This window comes from Alligator mississippiensis, chromosome 1 (genome assembly GCF_030867095.1).
Source record: "Alligator mississippiensis isolate rAllMis1 chromosome 1, rAllMis1, whole genome shotgun sequence".
NCBI lineage: Eukaryota > Metazoa > Chordata > Crocodylia > Alligatoridae > Alligator > Alligator mississippiensis.
The window spans coordinates 421,901,026-421,928,651 of record NC_081824.1 but is presented as its reverse complement, the minus strand read 5'-3'; the positions used below and the strand labels follow the sequence as shown (position 1 = coordinate 421,928,651).

The following is a 27,626-nucleotide window of genomic DNA, read 5'->3' as shown; positions in this document are numbered from 1 at the left end:
TACTAAAATAAAATACAGATTGCATGTGTGTATGTGTGTGTGTGCACACGCGCGAGTGTGTGTGCATGAGTGTGTGTGAGATAGTCGTTCCTCATATAAGAGTGGTAGTGTTTTGTTGACTTCATTACATAAAATAAAATAGTCTGTGGGAGACTGAGAAATTAATCACACTAATAAGTTTGCTGTGCATCTTAAAATTTAATGAAGCTCTTAAAATAATCAGTCTTTAAATTTAATTCCTAGGAGAATATCTCTGGCCACTCCCCGACAGCTTTATAAATCCTCCAACATGACTCAGCGCTGGCAGCGACGGGAGATTTCTAACTTTGAATACCTGATGTTCCTCAATACTATAGCAGGTAAGGCTTCTAACTCTTTAATCCCTCATAACGTGTTTATGTTTGTCAGAATCTTGAGTACCATGACTTGATAGAATACATTTATCCCTCTGGAATTCAGCTGCAGCTTTATGATAGATTCTGAAACACTCACATTACATTTTATCAGGAAATGCACAACCTATCACTGAGGCTTTAGATTCATGTATTGTTGTGGAGGTTGTTCTTTGCTCTCCTTCTGCCATTTCCTCTGCTGACAGCTTTGTCTGAAGCTTTATTAGAGTCAACAAACCATTGCCAGAGAGTGTCTGGAAATAATAATGGGAAAATGTAATTTCGCTACTTCATCATTCTCAGCAACAGCAACTAGACAGCAGAATAACAACAGTATTCTGCCTAGTACAGATGTCACCTGGATTGTGGTATGATTAGATTACAGCATCTTTTCTCAGTTAGTTCTTTGAACTGAAATATAATATCAGATTAGGTATTTAAAATATGAAATAACTGCCACAGACATCTATTCTTTATAAGCAAAATAAAAATTATTCTGACAATTGTTACTAATTAAACAATAATAGTGACATTTTCCATTCTGTTTTCTGTATTTTAGTAACTCAAGTTATTTGAAATAGAAAGGGATGAAATTTTCTACATAACAAATAAAAATTTACTGAAAACTGCCTACTCTTCTACCCCTTCACTGTAACATATGAACTTTCTCATGCCTCCCTCCCCAGTGAGCTTTAAATTGGGTGAATTCAGTTTCACCAGGTATATTAACATCACTCAAGTGTAACAATTAACACATAGCTGCATTTGGTACTGATTTTCCTGCTTAAAGTAGTCTTCAAGCCAGACATTTGGATATCTAAAACCAGGGCTAACATTCCCACTGTTTCGTTATCCTGACAATTATAGGCTTGAGCTGTTAGTTGTTCCTCACAGTTCCCTCTGAGAATTTCTCTGGCTAGGGACAGACATTACACGTAAACCAGTTTAAGTAATCAGAAACTGGTTTAAACTTGTAACAGAACACATGTTCAGTGGACATAAACTAGTTTGAAAATGTCTGAAACCGGTTTGAGATAAACCTGGCTGAACATAGTATCAGACTTAACTGATAAACTGGTTTATGCAGTGTCTGTCCCAGACCCCTTGCTGGTTTAAGCTAAATCAGACTCCCCCAGCATCCTGGCATGCTCTCTGAGCTGGGTGGGGTTCTCTGCTCCACAGCAGAGCTGGCCCCTCCCCTCTACTCCCTGGCTGCAGCTCGGCAGAGACTGCAGGTGTCTGTCTGGCTTCTGCTTCCTCCCTCCCCTCTAAGGAGGGAGTCCACTGTCCCCTCTGCCTTACACAGACACACAGCATTAGCTAGCGGACCACATGCTGGCTATGGTCCGTGCTGAGGTAGATGGGACAAAGGCAGAATTAACAGGTAGCTGGTAATGTCCCTCTGTTGTTTTCTTAATGGGGTGATAAACACTGAGTTAGGGGTGATAAACACTGTGTTATCAATTCCCTGCTGGGCTGGCCAGGAGGTGGGGAACCCCTCCCTAATCAGAGCATCCTGCCAGGTCCTGGCCATGCCTTCCCTCAGCTGAGCACCATGGAAGGGATGGGAGGGCTGTTCTACTGCCTTCCAGCTTCTAGCCTGAGGTAGACTTTTTCAGTCCAGAGGGGATGTCTGTGTAATTACAAAATGGTGTAGCCTAGCCAGTTTAGACTAACCTGCAAAGATTGAATCAATTCTGGCTCAGGCATTTTGAATGTTTGTCCCTACCCATTATCTCCACTGAACTGGGGAGCATCTCTCTCCCCTGCAAACCAGAAAAAAAATTCAGTCACAAATTACAGCTCCAAAATGAGCATTGCTGTTTCAGTGATAGTTATATAATGCGGTATTTGATTAATGTAGGCCCAAAATATGTTATAACAAAATTATCATTCTTAATAATTTAAAATCCATTGTCCTTTGAATTCCATATCATTTACTCTAGGTGCCCTATCATAATAGTACCCGAACTCATAAACCTTAATTTATCATCAAATCATTTGTGTGAGTTATGCAAGTGCTATTGTTACTGTATATTTGGCCAACTCAGACACAGAATTTGTGATATGTCTAAATTTCCACAAGTGTCTTCTAGAGTTGGAAACTGAATACAGGTATCTTAGTTCCATCCAGTGGATTACCCACAAAACCATATTTCCCTCATAGTTTCAGTCTTATATATAGTTTCACCCCACACAAATCTGGGGGCACACAACCCCCTCCACCTTGCCCTCCTGGACAAGCAAGAGGAGCAGACAAGCAGGTGTGGGAGCCATTGGGCAAGTGGACCAGCAGTTCCTGGATGAGTGGTGTGCAGTGGTGGAAGCTGCCCCCTCATCCCTGCACCCCCCAGATGAGCAGCAGCTCTGTCCTTCATCCCATCCGCCCCAGCTGGGCAGCACTTGCCCCAGCCCCTGCCCCAGCTCCACTCCTCCCTCACCGTGGGGGCCTTGCTCACCCCCCATGCCCCTTCCCTTCCCCCTTCCCTTCCACCAGACTTACCAGACCAGACTTACCAGCTGCACACCAGTCTAGTATCAGAAATCAGATTGGTATCGGCCAATATGCCTCCTTAAAAATCAGCTATCAGTATCAGCCCCAAAAATCTCTATCAGTGCACCCCTATATATTATTAATCACTTTTGAAGCTCAGAGTCATTTATTTCTTGGGGTATCACCAGTGCATCCAGGCTTGGAAGATATTATTATGACTGAAGCTGTTCCAAATTACAGCAGTACTTGCACTAAAATATCCATATCCATCAGTGAGCAAGCTCTAGTCTCAAGGGACTACATTAAAATATCTCAAAGTTTTAACTAAAATATTCTTTTGACCTCTAGTTAGAGACTATTCCTATTAGACAGGCTTTTTGCTAGCCATTTGGGTGGGCACTTAAGGCAGGTTTCTCTGTAATTGGTCCCACATCATTCACTTCCTTTATAACAGTGTGGCTTTACATCTACACTCCAGATACACAACTGCTGGATGAAAGGTTTGAAGAATTATTCGTTTGTTTTTCTTTTCTGTAATGTGTGAGAAGGCTATAAATCGTTGCTTGTCTGTATGTTTCCATTTTCATTTTTTTTGAGAAAAACACAGAGAATTGGACAGTAGTTTGGTAGCATCTTTTTGTGACTTGGCATACCTATATGATCCAACTCAGACCTCAGCTCATTTCTGAAATGTTGCAGGTTTTGCTTCCCTTAATCTAACACTGGTAAATCTCATTGTGCAGCACACTAATTGCTCCCTGTCTAAACAAATATGTCTCGTATTTTGCTGGTTAATCTCCAACCTTTACCAAAACTTTCTGAAATACATTTAAAATAAAATTCAGATAGGAGATATTTTATCTGTAGGTAATATTGTCACATTAGGTACAGATTTAGGTCTTCAGAAGAAAAGACATATTTCCTTCTCCTAATTTTAAATCTTAGGTTGGTTAATATGTTTTTAATGTCAACACTCCTTGTGATGATGACTTGAAGTCACATGTACTAACACAATTGTGTTTTCTGGGAGGAAAATGAACATGCTGATTTGTAAAGGCTTCAAAGAAGCCCGTAATGCATATTATGTAAAACGAGATCCCTTCATTAGTTTGTAGACACACCACCCAAAATAGGATGTGAACAGGGTATTAAGCAATTACTATTTGAAGAGGTTTCCCTTATGCAGAATATTCGTTAATGCTGTTGCTTGTTTGAAACCTGTCTCCATGGCTTGGAACCACTGTCAGAAACACCTTTAATGAAAGATCTATATGTTCCCTAATCCCATTTCTTTTTCCCAAGCTCGATAACATTAGTCTTCATGATCTGAAAATATATCTTTAAAAAACCCTTGCAAAGATACCTGAGAAACGGCCAGATCACTACACAGGACTGAAAGCAAACACTAATGCTTTCTTATTAGAAAGTCTATTATCCCAACCTCATTCACTGCAGCCCTATCTCCTCTTCTAAAAGTTCTGTAATTCTAGTGACATAATAGATCTATTAACTTCTACCATAGCTGCTGCCAGATGGTCCCAAATTATTCTGAAATAGAAATAGCTTTCCATGCAAACTGCTAGTAAAAAACAAAAATGCATGTACTGCACTGTGAAATCATAGTTAACTCTGCTTCTTGATCTTTGAGCTTTCTTTAGCAATAGGCAAGCCTGTTGACATAAAGAATCCCTTTCGGTCCCTAATGATGCTATACTTTCTGTCTTCTCTTCTGCTGTCTCTCAAAATGTTCACAAATTCTTGTTTTAAAAGAGCAAATACAATTTATCCTAGACAGCTTAACTAAGTGCCAAATACAGAAAGAAACTAAACAGTTTAAAGCACATGAAAAGTGGAGTTGTCTGAAACTCCCTGGGAAATTCCAACCCAAAAGCTTGCAAAGAACTTCTTTCCAACTACTCATTTGGTCTAGTAAAAGATATCACATCTACCCAAAGAACATTGCCTGAACATTTCAAAAAAGTTTTTGTTTTCATTCTCTAAATTTTCTGTGGAAAATTTAAAAAATAAATCTTTTTGAAAAATCAGACTCTTCTACAAAGTTCCAAAGTTGAGCCAGCTGACTCCAGTAATGAGAAGGCTTCCCAGGTTGCTTGGAGGGAATTGTGGCCCATCTGGAAAGTATGGAGTTAGTGGTAGGCTAGGGAGTCTCTCCTTATGGAATGGGGAACCTAGGGAGTCCTGTGAGCATTAGCTCTAGCTTTGTGGCAAGCTCTGAAAGCTGCGGTTTATGGCCAGATTTTTAGGTCTTCCCAGATTCCCTCCTGCACAACCTCAGCTTTCAGGCTTGCAGTTTCATAGACCTTAGAACATACCTATGTTTCAGCAAATATTAATGAAAACAAAGATATATCTGACATGTCTGCAACATATTTCAGTTTCAGTAACAAAAAATTGTTTTCTTAAAAAAGAATAATTCCTGACCCTTTCTACTGATGAAAATGTTGCCTACAAAATATTTTGCTTGTACTGAAAGCATTAAAGCTAATAACTGTTCAAATGTACCAGTATCAAATAGAAAGGAGACATCTATATCTGCCATTAGCAGGACAAGATTATCAACAGATCCTCTGTGAGAATAAATAAACATAAAATGTTTGATTTGATGTGCATTTTTGAAGCATATAACATATTTATAAAATCATGCTACATACAGACTTACTATATTTTTATTTGATCCCATTCTGGAAAACCAATTTTTAACACTTTTATATTTATACTACTTCACAGTGGAGTCTCATTCGTAATATGTATTTTAAAGGTGTAAACCTCTTAACCAAAAATGTTCCTGCAGATAGTGATTGTCTGGTGTAGAGGTGTAGACCATTAGCTGTTCATTTAGATGGCCCCATCCTGTTTAACTACCTAATTTTTAACCATTGAGAGATATATACCCTGTTAATTCCTTATCGGTGTCACCAGGCATTTGCTGACTTGTTTAGCACATCTGAGTCACATATTCGCCACTTGAGTAGCATGCCAGATTATTTAGCGCATAGCTCTCTTGATTGTCCTCCTCTCTTTTATAAAAAGTAGATTTCACCTGACAAATATTTTTGTTATTTCTATTGCCCTTTCTTTTGTAACTCCTCTGTGCCATTCTGATGATTTTGGTGTATAGCCCTTTATTAAACACTGAGAAATCATCCATTGTTATACTCACTGAATCACAGATAGCTTTGGAAATACTAGACATTTTCACCAAAGCAATTTCTGAAACCAGCCCATTTCCATTCCTTGTGACTGATGTGACTGTCCTTTCTGCAAGATCTCTGGATAGCTGTTTGCTCTCTCTGCAATAGATTCACTGACTCAAACATAAATCTACTTTTTTGATCAAGACACCTATTTTGGAATTCTCCATAACTTCCAGATCAGTCCTTGAAATAGTGAAGTGAAGTATTGGCATAAAATCTGACTTTGTATGATTTCTCTGTGGGGCCTGGCAGACATGGGATTTTTTGTAGTGCTACAAGCTAGGTACAGACAGTCAAAAAGCCTGAGGCTGAATTGATTCAGTCTTTGCAGGTTAGTCTAAACTGCACAGATTAAATTGAAACAGAAGTGAACAGACATTTACCTTTGATTCAGGAAGTGCAGCCAGGCTTGCAGTGGATCAGGCCAGAAGCCAGGGGGCACTAGAGCTCAGTTCTCTGGTTGTGCGTTCACTTCCTCTTCCTGCTGTTCCTGAAGTCTCTGGGATTTGCAGTCCAGAATTGCAGCAGCAGGATTCTGCAGGGTTGCTCGTTACAGCCCAGCCCAGCCCCGGGCTGGAAAGCATGCTGGGATGCTGGGGGACTGTGATTTCACTTGAATCAGGAAGGGGTCTGGGACAGAAGTTTCAGAAACTGGTTTGACCCAAATCAGTCAGTCTGATACTACATTTGACCAGTTTTATCTTAAACAAGTTTCAGCCATTTTGAAACTGGTTACAGGTTTAAACCTGTTTCTTATCACTTAAACCAGTTTATGTGTAACTTTTGTCCCTAGCTACAAAGTTTGTAGAGCTGCAAGCTATACTAATGCTATGGGCAGGCACAGCCTCCTGGCTGGAGTGTGACAAAGTTGACATGATGGCCCGTTCTCTAGCGAGGGGGCTACTCCTTAGCTCCACCAGTTTCTCCAGATAAATCCACTGGTCTCCAGTCTGAAGCTGTCTGCTATCTGGGAACTTTAAGGGCTTCTGGTATTTGAGCACCAGGAGCCCTTTAAAACTGCTGGTGCTGCTGCCTACAAGCCCAACAGTGCTGGGGACAGGACTGCTGGAGTTGCCCTGAGTCAGTGAGGGCTGACTTGGTGTTTTCCCTGCTGCATGCTACCCTGGACATCAGGGGCTGACTGGGCAGTTTTTCCACCTGGTAAACCGCTGTTGCCATTGCAGCCCTGTGTTCCCATAGCTGCCATATGGCAGTGGAAATAGGGCAGCCTGCAAGCCTCCATGACAACTTCCCATTCGGAACCAGTTCCTCTCCCTTCTTCTCTCCCCCGTGGAGGGTGGGGAAGAGAGCAGAGTAGTGTGGGATAGTGGGTGGCTTAAGACATAGCCACATATAAAATTTGTCCAGGCAGACGTAGAAGTTGCTGTTTCAAACAGCAACTTGTTATGGATTTGCCATTTCTGGGGCCAATCTGCCATTTTTATAGTACACCAAATGATATAAATATGTGGCTGCTCACTTTTCACTCATACTTTGATCACTGCCCATTTCAACAAATGTAATCCCCTAGTCCTAAATCTCTCTTCTTTAACCACGAGTGATCCAGAACACTCCAATGCAAGAACATATGATTTCCATAACTCTTGCTGGCTTCCTATTCTGCTGTATTTTCTTTTCAAAATTACTTTTTTTTTTTCAAAACTCTCTAAAGTCTTGTTTCAACCTGTCTTTTTGGCCTTAGAGTCAACAATTTTCTCGCCTTCTTATTCTCTTTCTAAGGTCTTCACCTCTTCCCTGCCCTCTTTTCTGACTCGAGCATATTTCATCATGTTTACAGCTCTGGGTTTTTTTCCCAAAGGTAAACACTGAACTCTGCTACTTATCAATCAGTCTCAATTTTATACTCTTTGTGCCCCTGGTTTTTGTCCTGATTTTGTAGACGTAAGCCTTCCTGCCCCCTTCCCCCACTCCCTTTTCAGGGATTCCTTAGCTTTGAAGAAATGGAAGGAACCGTGACTATACTAATTGCCCTTTCTCCAGCCTCATAGAAAAAGGCCTTATGGCATATGAACAGAATATGTAGCAGCTGAACACTTTGAGCAATAGAAAAAAAAGGAAGAAGTCATCTTTACTAGTATTACTCGGGAAATATAATGAAAAAAATTACTTGAAAATTACTTCAAATCAGCAAGATGCAAGAATAAAGAGGGTGAAGGGTTATAATAAACATAAGCCTGTGTTCAGGAATCTGTGTGGCATCCAGGTTTTTACTTAGAATCTAGTTTTGAAATTTGATTCCCAGCATTTTGCTGGCTGAGTAAATGTACATTTACATTTATATGTATATTTAAATATAAAAAATTAAAAATCCCAAATGCCCTGGCTTTTAACAGAAGTGGGGAATAATTACATACATAATTTCTTGTAAATGATTTCTTGTAAAGGGGAAAGGATTATTTTTTTAAAGGTTTGTGGAAAAAACTTGACACATTCAGGTAATGAATTCAGACCGACTTTTTCCTCCTCCCTCTTTTTTCTCCTGTTTAGCATTTTCCACTTTTTTACCCTGTGATGTACAAGCGCTCACTGGTTAATTATGTATATATTTAGCTACTGCATGTGTTGGGCTTATTATTGTCATCTAATTAGATGTAACTCGAACTGCTTGCTTCTAGAAAAATCATTAAAAATTCTTTCCTAATGACCTAGAGATGACAAAATGTCTGTAAAGTGTGAAGAAGCAGACAAGCACAGGAACATCGCTCTTAAAGAGTGTTAATCCAGATGCTGCAATCATCTAATTAAACAATATTTTGCTGTCATTAACATTTTCACCAAGGAATTGCAGTTATAATTTCTTTGTCAGCTGTCTCTAGATCACTTTACCTTCAAAACTAAAGTGCCATATAAAAACATTAAATTGGATGGTTTAATTAAAAAGTTTTTTTTAATGAAGAAACATATCCGGTATTTCTGAGATCTCATTTACTGTGCCTGAGTTTTTATTGTTGAAGTAGATTAGTGTCATAGGCTTGTAATATTTAATATTCAGCTTTTAACATTAATCTCTATAAGCCTAGTTGGTGAAAAATCTGCAGCCTCTAGAAAGGTATGATGTCTCCCAGTAGCAGTACAGGTTTATGCTTTATAATTATTCAACAAGAGACAAAACAGTGACAATTCTTCTGTGCAATCACCTAACAAGTGGCATTGTGGTAAAATTCATTTCTCTGCTTGCTTTATAGTCTGTAAAAGATCACAGTAATATTAAAACTGATCAAAAGAATGCCTCTTGTAAAATTAAAATACTTATTTTTATGCACAGTTATTTTTATGCAACTTTAGAATTATGGGTTTATAATGCCGTAATACTTGAGTCACTTTCATGCATCCAAATATCCATAAATGTAGAATCCCTATATCATCTAACACATAGTTTCTCTACATTTCTAATTTAAACTAAGATTTGATACAGTTCATTTTTATTTATTGATGTCATAATGTAAATATTTGAACTAAGAAGCAGCAAGAACTTTTTTTGAAAAATAAATAGTATAATTACTATACTTGGCTTTATAAATATTCAGTGAAGGAGAGAAATGGAAAACCTAAAAAGAAATTAAATTATGTGTCCAAAACTAAACAACAAATCAGAACTTTGACTGGAGGCTAGTTAGAGCTGGGTAGTCAATGGTTTTCCACCCCATGACAATTTTTTAAATAAAAAAAACAAATCTCTCTGAAAGAGGGACAAAAAGTCAAAGTCTCAAAAAGTTTTTTTTGAGCTAATAACAATATGCAAAAAAAAAATCAGGTCACTTGAAACAATTATTTTGATTGCAACCTTTTCTCCCCGTTCTACAGTTAATTAACTAGCATTTCTCAATATAAAGTCATTGCAAGCCTAAAGGTAATGTTACTGTTTTCAAAATGTTGAAATGAGAAGGTTTGATAATTTTAAGATTTTTCAAAATGTTCTTAAACCAAGGGATATGTTGAGGCTCACCCTTTATTGTTAGCTGTTCTGACTTTGAAGAATCAGTATTTTTTTCGCTGAAAAATATTTTGTCAAAAAACTCTTCAGTTCTACTCCTGACTCAAACTTGTTTGTTTAATATGCTATGTCCTGCTACCTTGCAACCTAAGTAAGTGTTAAAGTAAGTCAGAAGAGTGATAAATACATTTGGTCATTAAAAATGTATTATATAAATATGTATTTAGTAGTATAAACTTATTGTATTTGATTATTTCATATTTTTGCTTTGAATTACTTTATGGCATTGATTTACTTTACTTTGTTTATGAAAGAACAGCATACAGTTCTACTGGTACATAGAGAGTTCAAAGAAAAACAGAATGTAAATTCATTTGAGATCCCAAGATCAGGCTCAGAAACTGCTTTTTATTCAAGTAGTCCCATTAGCTTCAGTGAAGATAATTGTGTGAGAAAACCCACAGCAGAATGTTTATTTTATAATGAGAAAATTCTTAATATTATAATATCACCTTTCATTTTAGAATATCTAGCAACTTTACAAATGTTAATTAATTGAAACCTTTTGGGGAAGTAATACCCCATTTTACAAATAGGGAAAATGAGGCACAGAAAAGTTAGGTTTCTGTTCCCATTTGTTGTTTCAAGACTTTTGCAGAGTCAAGGGGAAAAAATCCTAAAACTTTTAGCTTTCAGATCACCTTTCTCCTCCCCCTTTACGTTGGCAAACTCTGGTCTTCTGCTTGAATCATAGATTTAATAAACAAGAATCATATAGCACATATTCAAGGATTTTAGTAATTGTGGAAGTTATATAAAATTAAATTATAGCATCATTCATCTGCATTTCATTAGTTATATATTAAAAACAAACAATTGGTTCTAGAATCATATTACCAAGTTCTTTTTGCAGCTAAATTAATTTTACACATTTACTAACCGTACCAAATTAAGAACACAATAACTGTTAATAATGCCTATTTTACTGGTATCAGTGAGACTGTGTCTAAAAATAGAGAAATGCTTGTTGTTTGTCAACATTACTTGAAAAAATAGGGTGTTTGCAGAGCAATGAAAGTCTTATTTGACTAAAGCAGGCATGATTTTTGTGTAGAACTGCAAATACATCCCAGAACAAGGAAGGCTATGTTTTCTTGGGCCAGGTTGTGTACCCCAGGAATCTATCCGGAATCTAAAAGGAAGCAGTTAGTGAGACAGGGCTGTAAATCTGTAGCACGACTGGGAATTGTTAATCCAGGTTATTTCAGTACGTTAATTATATATATTAAACAGACACATACAAGCATATTTATTACTTGATTTTGTTTTCCAAGAATCTTGTTGCATATTATGATTCTCAGTCAATATGTTGGTGTGTTTAGTATTGACTCATGTTTTCAACATTTCACATCATTGATTTTTTTTTAACTACTGCTGTATACAAATTGACAACAGTATAAGGTTTCTTCCTTATATTTTCCTTCTTATGGTTAGGCATGAATTTTTTATTTTAGTTATTCATTTTAGATGCAAATTATTCTTTATAAATTGTACCTACATATTAGTTCCACTCATTTCAATTGCTGGCATGTAGTAATGGGATTTTTTCCCTTAGATTTGAGGGGATAGGCTTTGGAGCTAGAATTTAGCTCTGCTGTTTGGGAAGGTTTTAATCTTAACATTATTTAGAAAGGAACATTAAAGCAAACATTATGGGTGCTTGTAGATGTGCTGCAGGGCTGCTCTGATGCAGTATAATTACAGTGTGTCAGAGCAGACTCAATTAATCGAGACTGCTGAAGCATGGTAATTACCATTCTCCAGCAGCCTCTTGTGTCTCGTGTATCAGTGTCCCCGTGCTTCAAAACGGTGGTGGGGGTGCTTGAACTAAAGCTCATTGAACGAGCTTTAGTTCAAGTGCCCCTGCCACCTTTTTGAAGTGCAGATGCTGACACATGAGACACTGAGGCACTTTAATAAGACCAGCTGTTAGAGCTGTTCTAATTAAAGCACCCCTCCCCTCTACCTCCAGAGTATGTTTAAAAATATTTAGTTAGTTTAATAAAAGATATTACTTTTACCCAAAGAACCTTGTCTCCCTAGCTAAGTACAGACAGTCAGAAAGCCCGAGGCTGAATCGATTCAGTCTTTGCAGGTTAATCTAAACTGCAGAGATTAAACTGAGAAACAACTGGACATACATTCACGTTTGATTCAGGAAATGCAGCCACATGCTTGCAGTGGCTCAGGCCAGAATCCAGGAGGTGCTAGAGTATGGTTGTCTGGCATGTAGCTAGCATGGGCTGTGTGTTCACTTCCTCCTCCTGCTGCACCCGAGGTCTCTGGGATTTGCAGTCCAGAATCATAGAAGCAGGACTCTGCACAGTTGTTCATCACTTCCTCTTCCTGCTTCCAGGTGCCTCTGGGATTTGTAGTTCACAGTCATAGCCAGCAGTAACTCCCAGTAAGTTCAGCATGGCAGCACTGTAGTCAGCCAGTTAGTGACCCTGCCCCCATTTGTGGGCCAAGCCTTTCAGCTTGGTGTGAGGAAGCAGGTAAAAAAGGAACCCTTTTGGGCCAATGAGCAATAAACAGTCCAGCTTCCAGGCAAGTTTGCTAGGGAACATCAGCTTGGAAGAATAGTAGGAGAGAGATGACCGATTAAGAGACCAAGGGAAATGGCTAGAGGTCATCGCAATGCCAGAGCCACTGCCACTGCCTCTGCTTGCACATGTGAGGTTTCTGTGCAGGCACAACTGCTTACTATGGAGGCTTTCAGCCAGGTCCAGGTTTGGCAGTGTGGGGACTGTGGCTTGCAGATCCTTCCAGTGAAGGCCAGGTCAGGGAGTGCTTGCAGTGTGAGTGGGGTCTCCTGGTGGTGTCTTTCAGGGAACAGGCAAGAGCACTACAGGAGGAGGTGGTGAGGCTCTGAAGCATTCTCTGCCATGAGGCATTCATTGATTTGATGCTGGAGGTAACATCTGGGACTGTGGAGGAAGAAATGCCAGAGGCAGTGCTAGAGAATAGTGAGGACATGGACACCCAAGAAGGTGGAAGCTGGAGGCTTGTGACTTCTGGCAGGAAGCAAAGATCTTCACTTCCACCTGCAGTGGTTCATCTGGAGAACAGATATGCAGCCCTAGCAGCAGAGAGGGAGGAGCATGTTCCATTGGTGGAGGAAGACAGGCCAAGCCTCACCAAGGTGGGAAGGATGAAGATGGCCACCACCATGAAGAAGCGATGGGTGGTGGTGGTTGGAGACTCCCTTCTGCAGGGGATGGAGGGAGCCATCTGCTGACCTGACTCATTGTCTTGGGAGGTCTGCTGCTTGCCTGGTGCCCAGATCTGAGATCTCATGGAGGGACTACTGAGGCTCATCTGGCCCTTTGACTACTACCCCATGCTGCCTATCCATGTGGGCTCCAATGACATTGACAGAGGAGACCCTGAGCACATCAAAAGTGACTGCAGGGCTCATGATGCAAGGATGAGGAGTTCTGGGGCTCAGGTTGTGTCCTCGTCAACCCTTCCAGTCAAGGAAAAGGGCCTGGGCAGGGGCAGGAGCATCCTGCAGATGAATATCTGGCTGTGCAGGTGGTGTCGCCAGCAGGGCTTTGGCTTCTTTGACCATGGGATGTTCTTCCAAGAAGAAGGATTGCTGCAAAGAGATGGGAATCACCTGATGAAGAAAGGGAAGAGTGTCTTTGCAGACAGCTTCACTAACCTTGTGAGGAGGGCTTTAAACTAAGTCCACTGGGGGATGGAGACCAAAGCCCTAAGGTAAGTGGGGAAGCAGGAGACCTAGAGGAAAAGCAAACAGGAGTTGGCAACAGAGGAGGTGATCTCATACTTCCTGAGAAATCAGGGCAATCATCTAGTTACCTCACGTGCCTGTACACAAATGCATGGAGCCTGGGAAACAAGCAGGAAGAATTGGAAGTCCTTGCACAGTCACACAGCTATGACATAATGTGAATAATGGAGACTTGATGGGATAGCTCACATGACTGGAGCACTGGCATGGATAGATACAAACTGTTTAGGAAGGACAGGTAGGGGAGAAGAGGAGGATGAGTTGCACTTTATGTAAACTAAATCACAAAAAGGAAGCTTATAAGAAGTGGAAACTTGGACAATTAACTAGGGAAGAATATAAAAGTATTGCTGGGTCATGCAGGGATGAAGTCAGGAAGGCTCTAGTGCAATTGGAATTGCAGCTAGCAAGGGATGTGAAGGGTAACAAGAAGGGTTTCTACAAGTATGTCAATAGCAAGAGGAGGATTAGGGAAATTGTGGATTCCTTACTGAACCGGGGAGGCAGCCTTGTGACAGAGGATGCAGAAAAGTCTCAAGAGCTCAATGCCTTTTTTGCCTCTATCTTCACAGGCAAGGTCAGCACCCACACTACTGCACTGGGCAGCACAGTTTGGGAAGGAGGTGAACAGCCCTCAGCGCTAAAAGAACAGGTTAAGGACTGCTTAGAAAAGCTGGACATGTACAAGTCCATGGGGCTGGATGGGATGCACCCGAGGGTGCTGAGGGAGTTGGCTGATGTGATTGCAGGGCCATTGGCCATCATCTTTGAAAACTTATGATGATCAGGAGAGGTCCCGGATTATTGGAAAAGGGCAAACATAGTGCCCATATTTAAGAAATGGAAAAAGGAGGATCCAGGGAACTATAGACCAGACAGCCTTACCTTAGTCCCTGAAAAAGTTATGGATTAGATCCTCAAGGAATCCATTTCTAAGCACTTGGAGGAGAAACAGGTGATTAGGATTCACCAGGGGCAAATCTTGCCTGACCAACCTGATTGCCTTCTATGATAAGATGACTGGCTCTGTGGATGCGGGGAGACTGATAGATGTGGTATACCTTGATTTTAGCAAGGATTTTGATACGATCTCCCACAACATTCTCTCAGGCAAGCTATTATGTATGGGCTGGATGAATGGACTGTAAGGTGGATAGAAAACTGGGTGGAGCATTGGGCTCAGAGAGTATTAATCAATGGCTTGATGTCTAGCTGGCAGCTGGTATTAAGTGGAGTGCCCCAGGGGTTGGTCCTGGGGCTAGTTTTGTTCAATGTCTTCATCAACAACCTAGAAGATGGGATGGAGTGCATCCTGCAGATGCACTCCATCCCAAGTTTGCAGATGGCACCAAGCTGTGGGGAGTAGTAGATACGCTGCAGGGTAGGGCTAGGATTCAGAGTGACCTAGACAAATTGGAGGATTGGGCCAAAAGGAATCTCATGAGGATCAACTAGTACATGTGCAAAATCCTGCACTTAGGATAGAACAGTCCCATGCACCAGTACAGGATGGGGGCTGACTGGCTGGGCAGCAGCTCTCAGAAAAGGATGTGGTGTTGCAGTGGGCAATAAACGGAATATGAGCCAGCAGTGTGCCTTGTTTCCAAGAAGGCTAACAGCATACTGGCCTGCATTGGTAGCTGTGTTGCCAGTAGGTCAAGGGAAATGATTATTCCCCTCTATTCAGAACTGAAGAGGCCACATCTGGTGTACTGTGTTCAGTTTTGGGCCCCACACTACAGAAAGGATGTGGATAAATTAGAGAGTCCAGCAGAGGGTGACAAAAAGGTGAGGGGATGGGGCACATGACTTATGAGGAAAGACTGAAGAAGCTGGGCTTATTTAATCTAGAGAAGACTGAGAGGAGATTTAATAGCAGTCATCAACAACCTGAAGCAGGGTTGAAAAGAGGATGGAGGTAGACTGTTCTCAGTGGTGGAGCAGGCAGCACAGCACAGCCCAGCCCAGGGCTTGAAAGCATGCTAGGATACTGAGGGACTCTGATTTAACTTAAACCAGGAAGGGTCTTGGACAGAAGTTTCATAAACCAATTTGAACTAAATCAGTTAGGTCTGATACTACATTCAGTGAGGTTTATCTTAAAACAGTTTCAGCCATTTTGAAACTGGTTTATGTGCACTGAACTTCTATTCTGTCACAGGTTTAAACCAGTTTGTGATGACTTAAACCAGTTTTTGTGCAATTTCTGTCCCTGGCCCCTGTGATAGCAGGAGTTGTCCAAAAACGTGAGAATCAGCAGCCATCATGATTTCTGTTTTCTTCTTCTGATGCCCCAATTACTCTTTTGGGTTGAGACAGTTTGAACCAGTTGTGGCTATATACCTGAATTTGAACATGAGGCAGATCCAGGAGGGGTGCACCGGTGCATTTGCAACTGGCTTTGATTCCTGCTTTACCCAAAGTTTAAAACCAACTGCCTGGCAGTGGCAGCGGCATTTTTTAGTCATCATTTCTAGTGAGAGAGTCAGTTGACTTCATTGTAATCTACCTGATTTCTTTTAAAGTCTTCATTCCACAAGTGTTAACAACCCTCTCTTAATCATCTTGATGTCCCACCAGGCAAACTATCCTTTGTTCTGCCTTTCTGCTGTCTGTTAGTGACTCCTGGTAATAAAGCTCCTATTTCAGAGCCCTGCAGATTGTTTTAAACTCATTCCAATGAAGTTATTAGTTTTTACTTCAATCTTAAACTGAATATTACAGTGCTGGGCTCCTAGCATATTAGTAAAACTTCTGGTTTATTTTTAACTGGAGAAAAATGTGTTGTTTCATATGTGATAATGTATCTAGATCCACTCAAACTTGCACATTTATACACAAACCTTTAGAAAGACTCATAACTTACAGTATTGATAATCACTTGTATATACACAGTGCAGACAGTTTCCCATTAATGTCTTTTAATTTTATAAGTCCATTGGAACTATACTAAAATGTACTTTATTTGACATGTAAATATATTTACACGAGCCCAGTGTCCATCCTCCATAGATTACCTGGATGCTGGATATGTCAGTAAGATGTGTGTAAGGGGATAGTAGTGGAACACATTTAACCTCAGTTTCTGAAGCAATTGCAGAGCTGCCTAGTAGATGCTACTGCTAACTAATGCTGGAGGAGCTTCCATGTAGCCATAGTTGCATACCTAATGATTCAGGAGATAGGAGGATCTGTGTGATAATAGATCCTTCAGGCTCTTTAAAGTTCTCCCCTTCTTCTCCTTCCCCTTACTCCTAGGTTGGGCAATTATTTTGGGCAGAGGGCCACTTACTGAGTTTTGGCAAGCCATCAAGGGCTGCATGACAGGCAGCCAGGGGCAGATAAATATTAATTTTCTAAATTTCGTAGGGTCCCCGCAGGCCAGATAGAATGGCCTGGTGGGCCGCATCTGGCCCGCTGGCTGCATTTTGCCTACCCCTGCCTTACTCCCATTATGCTTTTATATAAGCAGCTTGTGCAGAGCAGGGTTCTATGCTGCCAATGCTATGTGTTATACTTCCATTGCTCTATAGCCTTGAGCAGATATTGTAATAAATATTATTCTTAGAGATGGGCCCAAAATCCAAAAATTCAGATACAGATTCCTAAAATTTGCCATTTGGATTCATTACTGTGCCAGCCATAATATGCTGGTTACAACTGATAAATATTCAGTGAAGGAGAGAAATGGAAAAGTGAAAGTTATCCTTTACATGGAAGCAAAAATATTCTTCCAGCTTTAAAGTACACCAAATATTTTTAAAATTGCAGTGTCATAAATGGAAAGTAACAAAAAGTAGTATTAAATGGAATTAGGTTTTGCTTTTAACCAAATTTTTTTCTGAACTTAATTGTCCCCTTCATATTACACATACGCTCTGTGAATGCAGACTTCTGACTTGTAATTCAGAAACAATGGTTTTGACGCTAGGTTTCATTGGACCAACAAAGTCAGATGCATGGAATCAAAAGCATGCTTTAGTTTACAGGTAGTAACTGTTTTACCACAGTGGCTGAGATTAGGAAAATGTAAAAATAATTTAATACTAGATTATTTATCCTTTCCTGTGTACACTATGTTTTATAAATTTTACATTTTTTTTCTCTACACTAGGACGAACGTACAATGATCTAAATCAGTACCCTGTATTCCCATGGGTGTTAACAAACTATGAATCAGAGGAGTTGGACCTGACCCTTCCAGGCAACTTCAGGGATCTTTCAAAGGTATATCAACCATTTATGTTTAAGAAATTTAGTCAGTTTTCTTAATTAGACAGTATGTTACTTTTATCAGTACTGAAAAGATTAAATTAAATTAAGATTTTCAGGAAAATAATATAATTTTATAAAATCTTGATATTATTCAAAAATGTTGTAAAAATGAGATATGTTGTCTATTTATATAAACAGAAGTGTTGTCTGGACTTGAGTAAAAATGTGCATGTAGATTAAGAAAGCTAGAATTAATGCTCTTAACAAAAATTATTTACAGCGAGGGTTGCCAAAATATAGTTTAATAGTTTCTAGGGTTAGAAGGGACCCGAACAGATCATCAAGTCTGCCCCCCTACCCTGGGCAGGAACGAGTGCTGGGATCATAATACCCCAGGCAGATATCTATCCAACCTCCTCTTGAAGACCCCTAAGGTAGGGGAGAGCACCACCTCCCTTGGGAGCCCATTCCAGAGCCTGGCAGCCTTTAACTGTAAAGTAATGCCTCCTGATATCAAGCCTGAACCTGCTCTCAATTTGTGGCCATTATTCCTTGTTATCCCAGGTGGTGCCTGCGGGAACAGCCTCACCTATTTTCCGCTGGTCCCCCCCAGTGAGTTTATAGACAGCAACCAGATCTCTCAGTCTTCTCTTGTGGAGGCTCAATAGATTCAGGCCCTTTAGTCTATATTCATAGGGCCTGGCCTGCTGACCCCTGACCATGCAAGTGGCCCTCCTCTGGACCCTCTCAAGGTTAGCCACATCCCTGTTGAAGTGAAGTGCCCAGGACTGGACACAGTACTCCAACTGTGGCCTGACCAGCACCACATAGAGGGGAAGGACCTCCTCCCCGGATCTGCTTGTGGTGGGAAGCGGTACGGGGCTGTGGGCAGTTCGCCCGGGGTGGGGGGGTAGGGGGGCTCTCCACTGCTGTATACCCAGATTTGTATGCATGGTGGGGGCAGGTGTGGGCTGCCCGCTGCAGGCTTAGGGTTCCCTGCTCTGCCCCCCTCCCTCTGGGACCTCCATGGCCTGGTGGGCAGGACCTGGTACGGCAGGGCAGAGCAGCGTGGGGAAGCTTGATGTCACTGCTGCCAGGCAGTGCCAGGGGGCTGTGGTTGGGGAGTGAGAGGCACCAGCAGGGCTTGGAGGCTGTGGTTTGGGAGTGAGGGGCAATGGCATGGGCAGGGCGTTGGTATATCAGGGCTGCTCAGCACTACAAAGGTGTGGTGGAGGACCGTCGCAGCTGGACCTGTGTCCTGGTAAGCAAAGTGGGCAGGGGAGCTCTGACTTTCTGATTTTGATCAGAAGCAAAATCAAATGCCAAAATTCATAGGTATTTAGAATTTATTTTATTATGGTGATTGACGCACTGGTAGGCTTCCAAATTGCTTTAAAATTGTAAATATATCAATAAAATATACCAACTCATACCTATATTAGTGTTTCATTTTAATAATGGAAAAAATGCAGTTATACAGGGTTATCATCAAAGAATTTGCTATTTTTCTCAGACAATTTGTGATTTTTAAACAGAGAAAACCAGAATCTCTGCTGATGATGCACCAAACCATCTGCAGCTACCCTTTTCAAAATCCTAGGTCTGCCTATGATTCTGTATATTGATGGACATCAAGCTCTGTTTCAGATAAGACTGAAAGGGCCCACCTGAGTTATTAAACCTCATTTCTTGCAGTCACAGAAAAGTGCTTCATATAATCCCTTTAAGGAACTAATGAAACTCCATTGTGTAGGTCATTGGGTTTTTGACTCTGCTGCTCCTACTGTGGGGCTCTTTTAGAAGCTTGCTGTACTGATAGTAAGAAAGCATCTAATTTCTACCTTGTATAGACTGATTGACAAATATATACCTAGGAGCAACCAAGACATGGCCTACAGGTGTGTCATTCAGCCCTCAAGGCTCCCCATAGGCCCAGAAATTTGGCAACAGGACAAGTCAAATTTCCAGATCTATATGGATCCCCATGGACCCCTTAATGCGGCACTGCATGCTGCATCTGGACCACAGATCAGCCCCATATCACTCATCCAGCCAGCATGACTGAGTTGAGCATTCACTAGTTTCTTCCTATTTGTTCATATGCCAGCACTATTCCATAGTTTAAATAACTTTTCTCCCTTCCAATATTTTAGTCCCCTGCTTTATCTATAGACAGCCAGTCATATCCCCTGTTAGCCTTCATTTTACTATAAACCAGGGGCTTTCAGATGCCGGTGGGGGACAGGGAGGGGGTGGTGCATGGCCGGATATGGAGTGGCAGCAGCATGGGGTGGCATGAGCACACCCCACGGCTGCCTGGCTGGGTGGTGCCTGTGTGGCCCACAGAAGGGCGCTGATGTCCTCACCTCCCTCTGGCTCTGCTCCTGGGAGATGGAATCGCGGGTGGTGGGTGGCAGCGCTCCATCCCCACCTACCTGTGTGTACCCCCTACGGCCTTTCCAAGTACCCCCGGTTGGCAACCCCTTCTGTAAACAATCAAGCTCCTTTCATGATATTCCCAAGATTATCCTAGTAACCTTTCTGAGCACCTGTTCCAGTTTGAGTGAATCTTTCTTGAATGTGCATAACTAGAACTATATACTATTTTCCCACTGAGCTTCTACAGTGCCAGTGTACAACAGCATTAATTCTTCCACATGTTTTCTGGAAGTGTCTCCCTTTATACATCCTAGGATAGTATTTTGCTTTTCCACAATTTAATCACACTGGTGGTTCATGGTCATTATGTAACAGATTCTTCTTCTCATTCATTTCCTTCTTCCAACTCATGAGCTTCTGGGTTTTAAAAGCAGCCCTAGTTATTATTACCTAAATACATAACATTCTACTTTGTACTATTTCATTTGACTTATTTTACTGCAGTCTTGAAGGTCATCCTCTTTTCCCCTGTATGTGATACCCCAATCCTCCTCCTTAGTTATGATGCTTCCTACAGTTCTTTCATTATCAGTGATCACCTTCGCACTTTTTCTTCCAAAGTCATTAATGAAAATATAAACAAGGTTAGTAACAAGACTCATCCATCAGGAACTCAGCTAGTAACCTCTGTCCAGTCTGATACTTCCTTTTTTAACAGTCTATTTGTGGTCTCACAATATTCAGCTCTTCTACTTCTGCTTCTAAGTTGTGATTCTTCTGCTTATCTTATTTTATCCAAGTGGCACCATAGCAGATGCTTTACTGAAATTTAGATAAATAAGCACTGCTGTATAATGTTTTGTGTAGAAATGTGTGTTATATTATGAAAAGAAAAAAAAAAGCCAGCAAAAAACTCCAGGATTAATTTACTGTGGTAAACCCATGTTGCAGATTATCCTGGTTTTCATTTACCTCTGTATCTTTAATTATTTATTTCCTTCTGGATTTGTTCTAAGCTACTGTTCCTATAATTGCTTAAATAATGTTTTTCTTCTCTTAAATACAGACACTACATTTACTATTCTCCAGGCATGTAGTAGAACCTCCAACTAGTAAATTTATTAAAAATCCTTCCTACAACATATTTTTGGTTATCTGAGCCCCTTTGGAAAGCACTCACTAAAAAACTATTCAGATTAGTAGAACTGTAGTATCTTATCAGGAATTATACATGCAAACACATAGTACATAATCTAAAGCCATACCAAGTTTAACAGCATAGATATTAACATTACAGATAGAGTAAAACCTAAAATAGAACAGTTTGTTATAGGATAGCAACAGGTACAAGTATCAAAGTTGTATGAACAATTATATTTCGATGCTTTTCAAAAGGGGAAGGGTTCCAAAGGTCAGCAGCTGTTACATTCTATTTGTTAGACGTGAACGAACTTAGAATGATACAAATGTAGCAAAACAACTCCACCTTTAACACTGTTTCATGCGGCATTAAAGTTGAAGCCAGTTTTGCTGTGCTTCTATCAATCTCTATTTGTTTCATAGATTTCATAGACATTATGGCTGGAAGATACCTCGTAAGATCATCAGATGCAGCCCCCTGTCCAAGGGGCAGGAAGTCAGCTAGGGTCAAAGGATCTCACCAAGATAAGCATCCAAATGCTTCTCAAAAGTGTCCAGAGTAGGTGAGGAGTCTGTTCCAGGCCTTCGGGGCTCAGACAGTAAATAAGTTTTTCCTTATGTCTAGCATAAAACGGTCTTGCAGGAGTTTGTGACCATTGGACCTTGTCATCCCTTGGGGTGCTCTGGTGTACAGGTGTTCTCCCAGATCCTGATGCACACCCCTTATGTACTTACAGGCTGTCACCAAGTCACCCCTTAGCCTGAGTTTCTCCAGGCCAAAGAGTCCCATACCTCGCAGCCTTTCTTCATAACGTCTGTTCTCTTGCCCTCTGATCATGCACATGGCTCTCCTTTAGACTCTTTCAAGCTTCTCCATGTCCTTCCTAAATTGTGGAGCCCAGAACTGGATGTAGTATTCCAGCTGCAGCCTCACCAATGCCGAGTACAGTGGGAGGATAACATCCTGGGTCTTGCTCAAGGTGCATCGGTAGATGCAAGCCAGAATTTTGTTCACCTGCCAGCTGTGGTATCGCATTGGTGGCTTATGTTCATCTTGTGGTCAGTAGTGACCCCAAGTCTCTTTTGGCCACAGTGCTAGCAAGTGTAGCACTGCTGAGCCTATAAGTGTGATGCGGGTTTCTTTTCCTGAGGTGGAGCACCTTGCATTTCTCTGTATTGAATGCCATCAGATTTTCATCCACCCACCTTGCAAGCCTATCAAGGTCAGCCTGGATCACCAGCCTATCCTCAAGTGTGAACACTGTTTCCCAAAGTTTGGTGTCATCAGCAAATTTAGCCAGTCTGCTTCTGACACCATTGTCCAGATCATTTATGAAGACATTAAAGAGTACATGTCTGAGAATGGAGCCTTGGGGGACATCACCAGTCACTGAGTGCCATGTTGATTTGGTTCCATCAACTACCACGCTCTGGGTCTGACCTCGGAGCCGGTTCCCCAGCCATTGGACCGTAAGGGTGTTGAGGCCACAGTTCCCCAATTTTCCCATGAGGCCATCATGGGACACCAGGTCAAAGGCTTTTTTGAAGTCCAAATAAATTATATCAACCTTTTCCTTTTGTCCAGGTGATACGTCACTGGGCCATAGAAATAAATGAGGTTGATCAGGCAAGACATACCCGCAACAAAGCCATGCTGGTTTTCCCTCAGAATGTTGCCTTCTGTTAGTCTGTCAAGAATGGTTTCTTTGATAATATTTTCCAAAATCTTTCCAGGGATTGAGGTCAAACTGATTGGCCTGTAGTTTCCCTGGTCTTCTTTCCTCCTTTTCTTGAAGATGGGCACCACACTGACCCTCTTCCAATCTTCTGGTACTTTGCCCGAGTGCCATGAGTTCTCAAATATCTTTACGAGTGGCTGCTCTATGATGTCTGCCAGTTCCTTTAGCACTCTTAAGTGCAATCTATCCAGACCAGCTGATTTGTGGGGTTTCAGCCTCTCAAGATACTCCCTCACAAGATCCACGCCAATGGTGGGCATATATTCACCCTCCCCTGGTCATCCCGCATCAGGTTAGGCCGGATGGTCCCTTGGGCTAGTGAAAAACTCATGCAAAGAAATCATTAAACACATTGGCTTTTTCCTGGGTGTTAGTAGACAGCTGCCCCAGCTGGTTTAGCAGGGGTCCAATGTTGCCCTTGTTTTTCTTTCGACTCCACACATATCTGAAGAAGGACTCTTTACTGTCCTTGATTCATGTAGCCAGTTGGAGTTAAGTTGCAGCCTTGGCTTTCCTAGTTCACACCCTGCAGGTGCAGACCAGTGCAGAATACTCCTCCTTAGTGGTGTTTTCTGTCTTCCATCCTTTATAAGCCTCTCTTTTTTGACGTAGGAGGTCCATGAGTTCTGTGTTGAGCCAAGGGGGTTGTTGAGCCTTTTTACCACCTTTCCTGTGGGTTGGGATGGACTTCCCTTGTGCTTCTAGAATCACTTCCTTAAGGGGCAACCACTCATCATAAACTTCCCACCCTGTGAGATCATGGCCTCTCAGGGCCTCAAGAACAAGTCTTCTGAGCTTATGAAAGTCAGCTTTCCTAAAGTCAAGGACTACTGCATTGGTGGCTGACTTGTTAGCTTTGTGATGGATCGTGAAAGTGATCAACTCATGGTCACTTTCACCCAGCTTTCCTTTGATTCTTAAGTTGCTGATTATATCATCCCCTTTTGCCAGTACCAGGTCCAGCAGTTCACACATAACAATTCTAATATTATAAAAGCTTTAGTCTGTCTGTCCATAATGCTTTATTGCACACTGATTGTTTACTTCTGCAGCCAATCAGAGTGCTTTGGACAGACAGAGACACATGGCAAAGCACAGCCATGACAGTGGGGACTGAGGGACCAGAGTGTGGGGGCGGGGGTCGAGGCAAGCAGAGCTGGCCTCACCCTACTCCACCCTGCTCCTTGGAGGTAGAGGGCAATGATGTGGACCAGAGTACTGCCATGATGGAAGGGACAGAGCGGGGGAGGGGGCGAGGCCAACAGCACTGGCCTTGCCCCCCTGCTCCTTGAAGCCAGGGGCTGGAGCACACCTCCCCCCAACAACAGCAGGCAAGGAGGGAGAGGCAGCAGGGAAGGCAGGGTAACTGGTGGCTGCTCCTTGCTATGACTGCCACTGCAACCATGACCGCCACCTTGATCGCCATCACAGTCGCATGACCCAGTAGCTCTGCCCCAAGCCCAAAATAGTAGGGGGGAGGGGGGAAGGGGGTGAATGGTCTTGGCCCTGGCCCAAAGTGGCGGGAGGGAGGGGGGAGCAGCCCTGGCGCAAAGCGGAAGAGGGGAAGTGGCCCCGGCCCTGGCCCTGTCCCCAGCCCAAAGCAGCAGTGGGGTGGGGGGGAGTGGCCTTGGCCCAAAGTGGAGGCTGGGAGTGTCCCCAGCCCTGGATTGAAGTGGTGGGGGGTGTGTGGCCCCAGCCTTGGCCTGAAGCAGTGGGGGGGAGGGGGCAGAGCAGCCCAGACCTTGACCTTGGCCCCAGCCCTGGCCGTGACCTAGAACGCAGCGGGGGAGGGGGGAATGGCCCCGGGCCAAAGCAGCAAGGGGGAGGCAGGGAGCAGCCCTGGACCCAGCCCAAAGCAGGAGCTGGAGGGAGGGGGCTGGATGCAGGCCTCTGTCCCCCACCTGCCCCCACCCACCATTCTTCATGGGCAGTTTGCTAGTTGAAACATAATAGCTGCTGACATTTTGAAAAGTTTTCCCTTTAGGAACAGTTCCATATGTACCTGTGTCCCCACCCTTATGGAAAGGGTAGGGCAGGGTGGCACTTTAGCGTTACATTTAGTAATCCCCTAGCATGCAAGCATTCACAGGGCTTAAATTGTGCAAAAATGATGCTCTTGATCTAAGTTAGTTCACCTAAGTAGGCAAACTAACTTTTAGATTTACCTGGTTTAAGCTGATCTAAAATGGGTTAACATGCCCTGAGGCTTGGAAAGCTCAGCCACTTGCCCCAGTCCATGAGATGTGCTTTTCCTATCCCCACCCCAGCTATTTTTAGTCCCCTGACTGTCCCATTCCCCACCCCTCTGGACCCATTTACACCCCTCCCCACAGAACCACCAGCCCACCTGCATGTGCTGCTTCCTATTTAGATTTAGGTGGCTTAAAGCAATTTGCCTGTTCTGCAGATGCTTGTTTGCACATTTAGAGATTAACTAGTTTTGTATGCAACAATTTACTGTGTCAGATTCCTCAGAGATTACACACACGCTGGCTAATGGACTGTGTCAGAGGCTATGCATGGATATTTATTTGACAAAGTTGGCTGTTGCCTAGAAAACCTCATGCCTCTACATCAGGTGCAACATACCTTCTTCCTGACTTAAGACTAACAAGAGCAACCAAGTCTGCATCAGACTTCAAACAAAAGTGCTATGTTTATAAATTAATTTATGTATTCATTCAGTTTATATGCTACCCTTCCCAACAAAGGCTCAGCACAGCTTAAAATAAAAGAAAATACTAACTTATAAAACAGGAGAACAAACAAGAGACTAGGACAGTTTAGAAGGTAACTAGAGTATCAACATAAAACAGAAACCCTCTAAACAGTATCTCTGTCCAGCTTTGTTTGCTAAATAACTGTCCAGATAGGAAACACTTCTGGAAGCTGATCAGACTTCCTTCTGGTGGACTTCAAGAGGAAGGGAGCTCCAGAGCTGAGGAGCGAGTGCTGAGAATGACCTCCAATGCATTTTCATTGAGTGGCTTTTACACCTTGATGGTACTGATAGGAAGATATTCTCAGCTGACCTTTTGGATCACAATGGGACATAAATTGCCTTTTAAGTCCTGGCCATTTAAGGCATTATAGGTCAAAACCAGCACCTGTCAGAAAGCTACTGGGAGTCAATGGAGACTCTGGAACACTGAAACTTCGTGGTTCTGATTACTAGGGATCCTGGTTTTCTCTGATAAAAAAAATCCCCAATTTTCAGATTTAAAAAAGTAACCCAGAATCCACATTTTCCTGGGATTAAAATGAAACACCGCTATCTATCTATCTATCTATCTATCTATCTATCTATCTATCTGTGTGTGTGTATATATATATATGTATATATATAATCAATTAATTAATTTTATTCATTAAACACACACACACGCACGTGTGTGTGTGTATTTATATACACACACACTAGCCAATTGCCCATCAAGAATGATGGGGGGAGCAGGCAGTGAGGGAGACCAATGCCCCCCCAACCATGCCTGCTCCCCCTTTCCTTCCTGCTGCTTAGGGTCTGGGCCTGCTCCCTCCCTCCCCACCACAGCAGCAGGGGGAGGGGAGGAGTGGGCCTAGGCCTGATGCAAGTGAGGACCAGGGTGAAGAGAAGCTGGCCTGCTGCAGCTGGACCTGGGCCAACCTGGCAGGGGAGGGGGGACAGGAGGAGTGGGCTCGAGGCCAATGCGGGGGAGGGAGAGGTGGGCAAGGAGTGGGCCAGGGCCCAAGGTGGGGTGCAGGCCCACTCCTCCCCTCCCCCCACCACTGCTGCATCGGGCCACGTCAGGCCAGGCCTGCTGCTCCCCCCTGCACTGCTGCAGTGGGCCAGCTTCTCCTCCCACTTGGGCTCGCTCCTCCTTCCCCCTCCACATCGGGCCTGGGCTCACTCCTCCCCTCTCCTCCCCCCACTGCCACTGCTGCCCTGGCACGCCCACTCTTCCCCCCCACCTGTGGCTGAGCCACTCTTCCTCCCACCACCACCGCCTCGTCCCATGTTGGCCCTGCAGGCGGTGACAATGGAAGGGGGGGAGGGGAGGGGTGGCTCGAGGCTAGCACTGGTGGCCTTGCCCCTCCCGTGGTATCCTGACCCTGCTCCCCCCCATGCCAAGGAGTTGGGGGGGACAAGGCCAGCTCTGGGGCGTTGCCCCCCACCTCCACTTCATCATTGCTACTGCAGGGAGCAGGGCAGCTAGGGATGAGGCCAGTGCTGCTAGCCTTGCCCCTCAGTTCCATCCTCTGTTGCCGCTGCCTCCAGGGACCAGGGTGGTTGGGGGTGACACCAG

The 27,626-nt window shown here is 42.8% G+C and overlaps 1 protein-coding gene across 9 annotated transcripts in view; it reads left to right on the top strand.

The window, feature by feature from the left end:
• Positions 1-27,626, top strand: part of NBEA (neurobeachin) — an 882,854-nt gene that overhangs the window by 717,837 nt on the left and 137,391 nt on the right. For all 9 annotated transcript variants that reach the window (XM_019498256.2, XM_059716302.1, XM_059716129.1 and 6 more), the window contains 2 exons: positions 244-359; positions 17,985-18,097. In XM_019498256.2, the coding sequence (XP_019353801.2) occupies positions 244-359; positions 17,985-18,097 (229 nt within the window). The remainder of the gene's footprint in view (positions 1-243; positions 360-17,984; positions 18,098-27,626) is intronic.